The sequence below is a fragment of the Erigeron canadensis genome, chromosome 2 (assembly GCF_010389155.1).
Source record: "Erigeron canadensis isolate Cc75 chromosome 2, C_canadensis_v1, whole genome shotgun sequence".
Classification (NCBI taxonomy): Eukaryota; Viridiplantae; Streptophyta; class Magnoliopsida; order Asterales; family Asteraceae; genus Erigeron; species Erigeron canadensis.
In genome coordinates, this window is record NC_057762.1 from 3793312 (window position 1) to 3807012 (window position 13701).

A 13701-nucleotide genomic window follows, 5' to 3' on the forward strand; every position below is an offset into this window, starting at 1 on the left:
AGTGTGCAAACCACAAGGACGCTTTATGCAACTTAGTGTGCAAACCACATGGATGTTTTATGCAAATAACTTCTTTATTATTTTTTTTCATTTTTATACTTATCCTAAAAGAATTATTACGTGTAAATCTAACTAACTATGACGAAATTTCTATGTTATTTAAAGATATATCATTAAAAGAAATTTCATATCTCAATTATTGAGTGTATATGAATATATATGATAACCATATAAGTTGTTACTTGTAAGTTTTTTATTAGTGGGTTCATCTAATAACCGAGATTTAAAAGTTTATTGACATTGATACTTTACAAAACTTTTAATAACATAAATATATAGTCACCGTTAGTTAGATTCAGATATAATAATCTCATTCTTAATCATATGTAAAAACACCTCCACAACCTTGCTTTCATTTTTAAGATTATTACATGTGAATATACTAACAAAGGCTAAATATTTATGTTAAAAGTTTCGTAAAATGTCGATGTCATGTAATGAACTTTCAAATATCGGTATTGGATGTACTCGACTAATCAAAAACTTACAAGTAACAACTTATATGATTGTCACATATACCCAAGTACACTCAATAACAGAGATATGAGCTTTCACTATATGATATACACATATACGAGATCTTTAAATAATATAGACATTTAGTCATAGTTAGTTACATTTACAACTTTAAGAAAAAGTATAAAAATGAAAATAAAAATAACAATAAAAAAGTTATTTGCATAAAACGTCCCTGTGGTTTGCACACTAAGTTGCACAAAACGTCCTTGTGGTTTTCACACTAAGTTGCACAAAATGTCCTTGTGAAGAAGAAAAAGACGAAAAATCCCTCACATGTGGGGCACGTAATGCCATTTAACGGAGAGAATTTGACGTTGTTTCTGAAAAGGATGTAACTTGCTAATAAAACTTGAATTAGGGACGAAAACCACTAAAAAAATCTTGGAGGGATGTAAACCACGAATTTGTGTAAACCACAGGAACATTTTATGCAATTAACTTTTTTTTTCTTTTTTGATTTTTTTTTGTTCTATTGCACATATACAATATATGTATTCGTTACTATAAACTTTTAAAAACTTTTGTCGTATTGACTTTAGACGAACATGTATTTCATATGCCAAAGTTTTTAGCTAACAAATATAACGACACATCATCAATGACAAAACTTAATCACAATAGTTGAAACCTCGCAATATGCAAAAGTAACCTAATGTGATTTTGCCGTTAAACAAACTAGCATGGTACACGCGCAAATGTGGCGGTGGTCATGCTGTGGTGGTGAGGGCAATTGTTGGTGGTAGAGGCGGCGTCAAGTTGGGTTAATCATTAACGTAAAAGTAATTGACAGGGTTAATAAAAATATTTTAAAAGATAAAGGGCGAATAATGTAATTTAATCATTAACGACATTTTAGACAATTGCCCCATGTAACTTTTAATAAGGGGGCTATTTCTTTTATAATATAATATAGATATATATGTAGTTTTAGGTAAAATAAAACAAGTATTAAAATAAAACAAATAAAACAATAGGTTTCTATTTACTGAAAATCACTGTGCATCATTAAAATCGTTTTGTATCAATTGTTTCATGATTCTTTATGCATCAATCTAACCATGATCTAAGGGTCAAGATCTTATCTTATTTATTTTACTTTAATATTTGTCTTACAATACCCAATCTTTATGTATGTATTTGAAACAAACCTATCAAGAGTAGTTACAATACCCGACCCCTTTGATACAAACCTATCAAGAACAGTTGCAACCCCTGCAACGCCGGGGGCAAGTTTTACTAGTTCATAATAAGTGAATGGGTTGAAATTGCATTCTGTGAAATAAAAAATAAAAAAAATCTTTTAAGGATATTCAAAGAGACAATTGGTGCAATAAGTATAGAACTGGTATTTTAATGAGTGTGTCTAATTAACCTGGATTCTTCCATCAGAATAACAGGCAAAGTGCATTTCTCCATCAGCATCTGAGGCCAGGGATGTGATTTTGGCATTCTTGATGGAAGCAACTCGTGTTAACCTTTCTTTCAACCACACCTCAATTATCCCATTTTTTTGTCTTGAGTATATATCCAATTTATATATGCTCCTTAATAAATATTCTTGAGCATATATCCAACTCGAGTTTACCAACAATTTTCTTGCTCCTTAGTAAACTGTCTTTGTTGTATATTTTTGCAAATCGACTTCGTGAAATGTTTTCACAGCAGCCTGAGAATATGTCAAAATAACTTCTAAAACCATCTATATTATTAAGTTTTGTCAATATGTTATTTCTAAGGAAAGAATTATTAACAAAAGTGGCAATTCCCCACCTGCTTACTATGATCAAATAATGCACTAGAAAGGAAATAGGTCAATTATGTGAAGAGTATTCTGGAGTGGCGTTTTAATGCACAAAACCTCCTTATCATTTTATATAATCTGATGTATTAGACTGAAATAATATAACTATCGTAAAGATATTTATCACACTAGTTTTCATAAAGATTTCATAGGGCACAGATGTTTCGGGTCAAGCTCAACCTCCCTGACCAGGGTCAACTGACAATTTTGCACTGCTCTATATAACGCTCACCTGTATGCTGAAAGCACTGCATCCGCAATATAGCTTATTTCCAATAAAGGCAATGCTCTTGACCGTTTGTTTGATGTTGATGTTCTAGACTACTCCAGACCACCCACAAATCTATAAAGATGCTAATTTAGTCGGCACTTTGTTATTTCATTTTTGTTGCTTCGACTTTCTTCACTTTGACTAGAGACCTAAACTTAACTCCAGCACCTTGATAGAAAAAATATGCATAATTTGCATCAGCTGTCAACCCATGGACTGATGGACTGCCTCTTTAACATCATGAACTTGAATACAGTGAATTTCTTCCTCTTTGATTACCCATATCTGTTGGATTATAGAAGAAGAATATTATTATGTTTTTAGTAAGCAATAGAAGAAGAGTATTAGTTTAAATTGATTATCAAGTACATGAATTGGAATTGATTTTTTTTATATTTGATTTCTACTAGAGCATACTTGTTAGATATGGGGAAACAGATGGTCGGGCATCAAAATTGGTTTTGTGTTAAAACAGGCTATTATTTCTAATTTGGGTTGGGTTGACCCACATACATTTTCGGTCCATTTATTTTATTAAAAAGTTATGCTTTATTTAAGATATCAAAAACTACGATATTTGACGTTTCTTTAACTTTGACCTGTTTCCCAGTTAACTAAAACCTTTGATAGACCATAACACTGGTTCACACTTCACTCATTCAAGATAAACATGCTGAAATTGCTGCATCTGGTATTTGTAACAACAAACAATGGAGTAAAAGGTCATATAAATTGAAACAGGTATACCCGAATAGTCTTCTCCAAAGAGCCACTATAAAGCTTATTGCTTGAAGGAGAAACATAGAGACAAGTAACAGCCTTTGCATGTTCACGAACATCCTGCATCAACCGTAATGTCTTTTTACCTGTATCGCATACCTATATACAAAATTTGAGTGTCAGATATTCACAACCACATAAAGACTAATTTAAGAAGATGGACGTAGAAGAGGTAAATTTATGCATCAACAGAGTGAGCTGCTAATTAGTTGAAAACTCGACTTTTATAACATCACCTTAATTCCATCAGAATGGTTGTTTATCAGTCGACCTTTTAGGCTAAGCAAAGATAGAACCTCCCCGTTCATTGATGTATCTGACTCAAATCCTTCTGAAGAATTCCAAATATCTGCCTGGAGTTCACATTGTCAGGAAAATTGATGTTTAGAGTTTAATTACAATATTTTAGTACTTCCCTCACCGCATTGACAGATAGCAAATCAATCAAAGTTCTCATTATGTCATTGACAACCACAGAGCTCCTCTTAAGCTTTTTCAAGGTTTTGTACATGCATTTAGCATAGCCACCAAGTTCAAGAAGAGCACCTGGGACAAGATATACAAGTTATTTATACGATTTTATACCGAGTAGCACAGTAATTATGAAGCCACTACTTAGATGTGACAAAATGGGCTGGCTTCTGGTTAGTATAAAGGGGCCAAAACAATTGTGTTTGGGTCGGGTAGGGACTTCTTTGAACCAAAAATCTTCATATCCAAATTTTTGTAACTTTTGTTAGAAATAATTAGCCTGCTAAATATGATTACAAAGTTCTATGAAGTCTTTTTTTATTTTATTTTTACATCATAACCCTTACGGGGTGGGACGATGGGGATCCAATGTGGTTCTGGGGACAAGGTGCCCTCCTTTACCCTTTTCAATAATAATGTTTTTATGATAAAAAAGTTTAGCAGGTTTTATGTATTAAAAATATACTTCGAGTAATTTCAATCCATTCGACCCGTGTCCACTCATTCATAAGTTAATTGGTCAAAACTGGATGGTATGGCGATGTTGGCAGAGACTGATTTTAACTAGATCACTAATGAAGCTTCTCAGAGCAACACTGCAACAGTCGCCAAAATCTTTTGCTCAAGATTCTTAAATGATTGTAGAATGTGTATGAGAAGCCTTACAAGAAATTTCTCTAAAGCATAGAAAATATGACCTTCTCATCACATAAGCTTCATTGTCAGATTCCTCATTTTTCTCCCCCCCCCCCCCCCCCCCCCCCCCCCCCCCCCCAAGGGAAAAACAGTAGTAATTATAAGTTATATTCACTCAAAAAACTGATCAATTTTGACGTATGGAGATGCAATAAAACTGTTTATCTCTTACTTGAATATCCCATACAGTTTCAGGTGAAAATAAACGCATAGGTTTTACTTCTCACCGTGCAGTCAAATAATAAGAGATGGATAATGACACAAAAACTTCAACTAGTACGTGCCACCGAAATAAAAAGAAGTGCACTGGCAAAGCTATTAGGGGAAAGTTAATATGGAGTCGAGTGAGTACTTAATTGCTCGGCATGTTAAACCGATGATTTCAAGCAGAATAGCAAGCAAATCAAAAAAGTGTAAGTGTGACAAATATGAAATTACAAAAATGTATCAAGACATTTTGTCAAACACTTAGAGTGCAATAAACATACAAATCAGAAGAAGAGAGGCAGAGAAATTCAAATTTAATGAGCTAACATCTTAATAAAAAAAAAAGCAACTGCTTCCATAAAAAAGAAGACAAAAGGATTAGATTCTTACTAATTTTGTAATTCATCATCTATCTTGATGCAGGGGATGTGGGAGATTTTGGACCAGTAGTTATTGTTGAAGAACCCTCCTTTACTCGTCTTTTCTTTCAGTATTGGGCATTCATCAATATCCAAACTCAGGAGTGAAGGCAACAGCTTCTCTGGTAGATCTTTTAACTTTGGGCAATTCAAAATCTTTAGATGTCGGAGGGAGGTAAGGTGTTCAAGTCCCACTGAAACTGTTTCCAAATTCTCGAAAGCACATATGGTAAGATTAGTAAGAGTTAAAGGAAAAAGATGAGGAGACAATCGACTCAGATTCTTCACCTCATAATCATTTTCTCCCCAAAATAACGTTAGTTTAACAAGCGAGGTGGGAAAATTCTGTGGGCCCCACTCTGATATGGGCTTCTTCAACCCTCCGATGGAAAGAATAGTCAATTTGGGAGGCCAATGTCCACGTGGAAAACAACCATCTATGCTTGAACAATGAGCTATACATAGAGTTGTTAACGAGGTGAGATTTGGTAGCTCAAGGTCTGGAAATGACTCCATATTCTCACAATCCAATATGAACAGGGAGGTGAGGTGATTAGAGTTCAATAATCGATTCATTGATTTCAGATTTGGCCAACCGGTTATACGTACAAATTCAACCATTGATTTGTTGTTGGTATTTTCTCCCCAACCCAGCAACTCATTGCAATCTATAATTCTAAGTACCTTGAGCTTCTCCATTCCTCCTCCTGTTGGGAATGAGACACGTGTAATTGAACTACATTCAACAATTTTCAATGTCTCAATACTACCTGGACAACTGCATTCCTTCAAGTTATCGCAATTCTCTAGTTCCAAAATCCTTAAAGATGTTAGCAGATTGCTCCTACTATCCTCCTCCTCTTTCTCTCCTAATCTCACAAATTCTGAACATCCTTTAACTTTCAAGTGCCTTAAATTCAAAAGATCCTTACTTGCCTCTTCCTCTGATTCCCACATGTATCTTATTTCATTACAAGACTCGACCCATAAATGATCAATTGCCCTTAGATTCTTTATAACACCTCTCCACACCTCATCACTAAGCCCTGCAATATTCTTTATCGACAACATAGTGACTGAAGAAGCTACACGGACCATACTTCTTAACACAACATCACCACAGTCATATATCATTAGAGTTCTCAATGAAGGTAGTGCTTCAAGTGAGATGTCAACTAATTCAGGACAACCAATTATACAAATATGTTGAAGGCATGGTAACACTTCATCAGCAATCCCGTTATAGGTTGACCATACCCCCCAACACGGCATATCTTTAAACGCTAAAATTTCAAGTGAAGGGAATGCAACACCACTAGTCCCAAGAAACTCTGAACCTATGACTTTAACCTCCTTCATGCCTTGAATTGCCAACTCCTTTAGTGATTGTAGCTTCCCAAGTGCAGGCAAAGACTTACAATTTTTACAGTCACCTATCACAACTCTGACCAACTTGTGAAAGGAGGGATCACCTACCCAGTTTGGAAACTTTGTTCCCGGATAAGACAAGATTTTGAATTTCTTCAAAGCATCATTACAAGGCTTCAATTCATAAAGGACCTCATTTTCAAATGCTTCATTTCGAGAATCATCAGATACATCATTCCATACCAACATTAACTCAGTAAGCCTTTTTGTTGATAAGCTTGCGTCCCGTGCATGCCTTGAATCTTGCACTTTTTCCAACCCCTCGATGCAAATCTTCCCCTCGAGATTCTTTAACTCTTTGAGCTCAGTTATTGTAAAACCATCATTTCCTTCCATGACGATCTTGCTAAGTGTTTGTAGGCTATTCAACTCACCAATTCCAAAGGGCATCTGATTCAACAATGGAGTGTCTCTAATGTCAAGATGTCGCAAAATTTTTAGCTTTGAAAAGCTCTTCGGCAACTTACATAATTTATGACAACCAAAAACAATCAGTGATTGTAAATTATAAAGATTGCCCACATTTTCTGGTAGTTCTTTGATATTGGTTTGCGATAAGTTAAGATACCTCAAGTGCTTCAAACGACCAACACATTCCGGTACCTCACTTATCTGAAAGCCGTTTAACGAAAGAACCCTCAACAGTGGTAACACAGGAAGTAAGTCAACCAAAATCATATTCGATAAGTAGAAGCAATCAGAAGTTTCTTTCACCCCAATAGACACTGCCAAAAATGTTCTCAAGTTCTTGGCACTTTTAAATGCCTCGAACTTCTGGTAACCAACAAATTTCTCACGAATAAATGACATATGTCGGTACTTTGCCAAAGTTTTCGTCTTCCCGTCATCGAACCTTAGAAAAAAATCTTCAGCAATAAATGTGGCCAAGTCATTCAAGAGGTCGTGCATCACAAACAATGATTCATCATTAGGTGCATGTTGAAAAAATGACCTCGATAGGAGCTCTTCAAAATATTCATAGCCAACGGATTCTTCGGTTAATTCGCTTCCACCTGATTTCTTAATGAAACCTTCTGCTACCCACAACAAAACCAACTCCTTCTTGTCAAACAGAAAGTCCTTGGGGAAAAAGGAACAATATGCAAACAATTGTTTCAAACATGCTGAAAGCTCTAAGTAGCTTAGCCTAAGGGCAGGAACAATATTATCATGGATTTGCCATATCTTGCTCTTTAGCATGTGCTGCCAATATTGTTCACTTATATTTCTCTTTAGTAGCCTTCCAACCACTTTCAAAGCTAAAGGCAAATGCCCACAGTTTTTCACAATAACTTCACCATGAGGTTTGAGATCCGTGTGTGAATCAAAGTTATCAACATCCAATGCATGTCGAGCAAGTAAAGACATAGCATCATCATGTGACAAACTCCCCAGCTTATTTAGATGATCAAAACCTATTTGTTTGAGCAATCCCTCCTTTCGGGTTGTCATGATTACTTTACTTCCCGGGGCTCCTGAATGAAACGGCTTTACTAGGTTCTCCCAATCAACATACTTTTCACTCCAAATGTCATCTAGCACTACTAGAAATCGTTTCTCCTTAAGTTGATCAGAAAGAGCTATTTGAACCTCATTTAAATCTTTAAACTCCTTGTTTTTACTAGCCATTGCTCGAAAGATGGTTTCAGTTATCTTAAAAACATCAAAATCATCAGAAACACACACCCATGCATGGAGTTTAAAGTGATCTTTTACTTTTGTTTCATTGTACAAACTTCTAGCTAAAGTGGTTTTACCAACCCCACCCATGCCAACTATCGGTATAACACTAAAGTTTTCCTTACATGGCTCATCTCCCAACAACTTATGGAGCAATTCCACTTTTTCTCCTTTTCGTCCAATAATTTCGGATGAATCTGGCAAAGAGGTTTCGTTTCTTCTACTAGTCTCATATTTTGGCATTTCATCTTTCTTAATCAAACCTAGAGACTGTTTTTCCTTTTCTAGATCCTGTAACTTGGAGGCAATGATATCTAACTTGTGATGCAGTTTACTACTTAGTTTCAAGTTAGTGCAGCAAGTGGGGATGAACTTTGTAATTACCTTGCTGGTGGTTGCACCTGACGAGTCATGATGGTCAGTCAGCTCATGATGCATAGCATCAGTGGCCAAACCATCAAGTAAGTCATCAATATCATAAGCCAAATGTTTGAGACTATTGAGCCATTGTCTGACATCTTTATCGGCAGTTTCTTTTTCAGCAGCATCATTAAGGAGATCTTGAATCTTGGACAATTTCTTGCCCAAGTTCTTGATCTCGGATTGGATTCCCTGTGCCCGAACGATCTGCTTCAAGGCTTCATCTCCCAGTTTCTGAAAAACGACTTTGATCAGTTCTGTTGCAATCAATTCAGCCATTGTTTAATTTGTATTGTGGTCAATAATGTTTAAAATATAGTAAAGTTTAAAAGAAAATATGATGTTTAATATAGTGATGGTGTGTAGATCATTATTATATGGTGGGATATATATATATATATTAAAAAATGAATGGACATAGAAAGACACTGATTTCAGCCATATGAATGGACATATAAAGTGAATGGCCGCCAATTAATAATTTCATAAAGGTTTTTCTTGAATTGGTGAATGGGTATTATAACCTGCCATACCTTGTAAAAAGACTCCAATACCATATACAGATAGTCACATACATACTAAATTTTAAATAATTGTCGATTACCTTTTTTATCTTTTAGTTAATACATATAAACATCATCTATACATTCAGCAACTTAATACACAGACTACTTAATGATTAAACAAGTGGACCCTTTGTCTTAGATGGAGTGACAACTTTTGAATGTGTTGCATCACTGCCCTTGATTTTCATCAAGGGTCAAAATGTCCCCAACTTGACTCAAGTTATAAAAATAAATCTTTCTCCTAAATAAATGTATGTGTTTTTATATCTTCTTTAGAAGTATTTTTAAAATATTATGTTTTGTGAAATTATAAATTTAGAAGTAAACACATTTAAGATATTGTGTTGGTGGTATTGCATTTAAATAACAAAACGTGAAAAAACGATAATTGCATCCCTATAATGCGGGCTGTCAAACCACCTAGTTTGAATTGAAAGGATTCTTTATCTTTTACATTTTGTTAATTCAAAGTAATATTTCACATATATCATCATTACACAATTTGAAAAATAATAAAACTAATATATAAGAAAGAATGTTGTTTCCTGGTGTTACACGTACACAAGTAGCTAGGAACACCTAGTTTCACAAATTTAGCTAGATGATGTATTTGGGTTTAGTCGTTTAACCAAGTCCAAATCCACATCGAATAATCTATCGTCTTTCTTCTCAGTTATCTTCAATCTAAATCCCAAGTCTGAAATCAACATGACAAGTTTTTCATCTTGGTTATGTACATTGTTTAGCACTGGAATTTTGAGACAAATATTGTATAGGGTGGGTGGATCACTGTGGATGAGATCTTATGTTCCTGCCCAGATCCTTGATGCACTAAAGACTTTTAATTTTTATAAATTTTTTTATTTTTTTCATCAATAGCCCCCAACGAACCGAACTTTCGAGAGAGTGATTCATGGGACGAAAATATACTAATATAGTATACATTTTCTTTGAAAAAAGCTATGAAAGATGTTGGATGCATTGATAGTACTATTATGGCAAGTTTCAAATTATTAAGTAAGTAATTACTTAGTGCCGTTTTCCGCGGGTTTTGAGCCCCAATACCTCGACGGTGTATGGGGGGGTTAAGATGTAGGCAGACCTTACCTCTACCTAAGTAGAGAGGCTGCTTCCAGTTTCTACCTAAATGATAGAAAAGACCCTCCAACCTTTGCATGGGATGAGGATCGAACCCATGACCTCTGTCTCCAAAGGCAAGGATGTTTACTACTGATCCAACCATGCTACTATTATGGCAAGTTTCAATCACTTAGCTTATTCCCATTTAGCTAGCTTTTGTTGGGTGACACGATTTTGAGATAAAAAAAAATAACCCATTCATAATAAGTAAACGGGTTGATATTGCATTCTCTTAAAAAAAAAAAAAACTAATCTAAGGATGTTTTGCTATCTAAGTATATGAACTAGTATTTTAATGAGTGTTTCTAACCTGGATTCTTCCATTAGAAGAACAAGCAAAGAGCATTTCTATCAGGATCTGATGATGTACCATTTCCCTAATAGCTTTAGGATAATAATCTCTCTTCTACCCTATGGTTGCTCCTAAGAGGCTCCGGACATAGCCTCTGGATTGATCCATAAAGCCTCCTGATATAGCCTCTAGACCCTCCTCCATTGAGGCTCCTGTTGTAGCCTCCGGACCTAAGCTGCGGAGGCTCCTGAAACCTTCAGACCTGAACATGACCTCATATATGTTAAGTCATGGGCTTGATTTAGGCCCAAGCATGTAAAGTTCATGACTCAAATCCTAAAACCCTAGCAACATCTCTATAAATAGAGGATCAAGGCACCAACCAAGGGACTCTCTCTCTCTCTCTCTCTTACACACTCCTTAGCCTACTTCGGCTTGTGGCGTCACATTTTGTGGCCACCAATAGGGACCGCCACCCGAAGTAGCAACAATCTAATCTCCCCTATTACACCTTATAGATCAAGGATTAACTCCCTAGTACTTAAGGATAAATGCTATACCTAAACGGGTGTAGACTTATGCTTAAACAGAGGCCAGGGATGTGATTTTGGCATTCTTGATGGAAGCAACTCGCGTTAACCTCTTTTTCAACCACACATCAATTATCCCATTTTTTGTGGGTCCAAAAATAAAGTCATTACTACAGCCAAGAACTGTATATCGACCCTGTATGTAATGATACTATACCTACAAAAAAAATGGACTTTTAATGGAAACTGAATCAATTTAACACTGTTGGTAACTAAAAGATTTGTGCTCCTATTATTACCTTTCCTGCTGTTCCGTCTATAGATGTGCCGCGTACAAATAAAAGATTGTCTTGAATATATATCGAATTTATTGATCATTCACCCAACACTTTTCTTGATCCCGAGTAGAATGTCGTGGATGCATATTTTCGCAAATTGATTTCCTGCAATGTTTTCACAGCATCACGAGAATATGTCAAAATTGTTTCTAAAACCATCTATCATATTCAGCTTTAAGAAAGGTGCCAATTCCCAACTATTTACTGTGATCAAATAATGTACTAAAAAAAAAAGGTCAATTCTGTGGAAAATGTTCTAGAATGTTTTTTAACACATAAAACCTCCTTATCAATTTATTCAATGTGCTGTATTAAGATTAGAGTAATATAACTACCATAAAGATACCTATAATACTACATTTCATAGGACAGCAACTGTTTCAGGTCAAGCTGCTGACCCGGTGCATATTGACCTGAGTCAAGTGACAATTTTGCACTGCTATGTATATACCACTCACCTGCATACTGAAACCACTGCATCCACAATATTTCTTAAACGGTTTATTTGATGTTGACATTCTTGAATACTCCAGACCACCCATAAACCTATGAAAATGCAAAGATTAGTCGGCACTTTCATATTTCATTTTTGTTGCTTTGAGTTTCTTCACGTTTGACTAGAGTTCTAACCTTAACTCCCGCACCTTCAGCGAAAAAATATGCATAATTTGCATCAGCTGTCAACCCATGGACTGCCTCTTTAACAGCATGAACTTGAATACAGTGAATTTCTTCCGGTTTGATTAACCATATCTGTTGAATTATAGCAGAATAATATTATTATTTTTTGGTAAGCAATAGAAGAAGTGTATTAATTTAATTTGATTATCAAGTACATGAATCGACAATGAATTTTTTATTTGCTTTCTACTGGAGCATGTTTGTTAGATATAGGGAAACGAACGGGTCGGGCATCAAAATTGGTTTTGTGTTCATACGGGCTATTATATTTAGTATGGGTTGGGTTAACTACTTAACCACATACATTCAGTCCATTTATCTAATGGAAAAGCTAATGCTGTTTTAATTAAGATTACAAAAACTATGATATTTAATGTTTCTCTAAATTTTCCAAAAATGGTATACAAGTATGTAACCATTAGCAGTAGACTTTCGCAACTTTCAACTGTTTTGACCTGTTCACGAACTGAAACTTTTGATTTGACCCAATTGACTCATTAGGGATAGACCATAACACAGGTTCACACTTCACAGTTCTCATTCAAAATAAATAAGTTGAAATTGCTGCATCTGGTATCTGTACCTACAATGAAGTAAATGGTCTTATAAAAAGAAACAATGGGCATACCCGAATAGTCTTGTCTAAAGAACCACTGTAAAGCTTATCACTTGAAGGTGAAACATAGAGACAAGTAACAGCCTTTGCAAGTTCATGAACCTCCTGCTGTAATGTCATTTTACCCGTGGCCCATACCTATATATAGAATTTGACTGTCAAATATTCACAACCACAAAAGACTAATTCAAAAAGATGGAAGCAGAAAGGTAAATTTATACATCAACAGAAGAGAAAGCTAATTATTAGTTGTAATATTGACTTTTGTAAGATCACCTTAATGGTTCCATCAGAATGGCTGCTTATCAAAGTTTAAACATGGGCAGGCTTACTGGTTAGCATATCTGAACCAAAAAACTTAATATCCAAATTTTTGTAACTTGTGTTAGAAATAACTAGCGTGCTAAATATGATTACAAAAGTTCTATAATGTCAATAATAAGTTTTTATGATTAAAAAGTTTAGCAGGTTTTATGCATTAAAAATACACTTTGAGTAATTTCGATCCATTTGACCTGAATCCACTCATTCATAAGTAAATTGGAGAAAACTGGATTGTACAGCGATGTTGGCAGAGACTGGTTTTACCTGGATCGCTAATGAAGCTTATCAGAGCAACAGTCGCCCAAATCTTTTACTCAAGATTTTTAGATGATTGTAGAATGTATATGAACTGATCAAGCAAAGCCTTAATAGCAACTTTTCTAACACCTGTGTTCGGTAAATTGTACGAGCCATGTGGCAGTGGCAAGACACTGCTTTGTCATATCTCATATCTATGGAGTT

The 13701-nt window shown here is 35.2% G+C and overlaps 1 protein-coding gene across 9 annotated transcripts; it reads right to left on the reverse strand.

Moving 5' to 3' along the window:
• Positions 1–1826: 1826 nt before the first annotated feature.
• On the reverse strand, positions 1827–13664 carry LOC122586988 (putative disease resistance RPP13-like protein 1). 9 transcript variants are annotated; one of them, XR_006322099.1, is made up of 8 exons: positions 13504–13664; positions 13192–13272; positions 12928–13053; positions 12249–12371; positions 12077–12164; positions 11580–11723; positions 11311–11497; positions 8916–8986 (listed from the first exon to the last, which is right to left on the reverse strand). XR_006322099.1 is itself a non-coding variant. In XM_043759039.1 (3 exons), the coding sequence occupies exons 1-3, from the start codon at positions 10829–10831 to the stop codon at positions 5383–5385; spliced, it is 3579 nt and encodes a 1192-aa protein (XP_043614974.1). In that variant the 5' UTR covers positions 10832–10878; the 3' UTR covers positions 5299–5382. The 9 variants fall into 9 exon arrangements, 1 of the variants encoding a protein (XP_043614974.1); XR_006322095.1 differs by lacking the exons at positions 11311–11497; positions 11580–11723; positions 12077–12164; ... (2 more) ...; positions 13192–13272; positions 13504–13664 and adding exons at positions 1827–2245; positions 2613–2936; positions 3399–3530; ... (1 more) ...; positions 3853–3977; positions 10769–10875 and having other exon boundaries at positions 5196–8986; XR_006322097.1 differs by lacking the exon at positions 13192–13272.
• Positions 13665–13701: the final 37 nt, after the last annotated feature.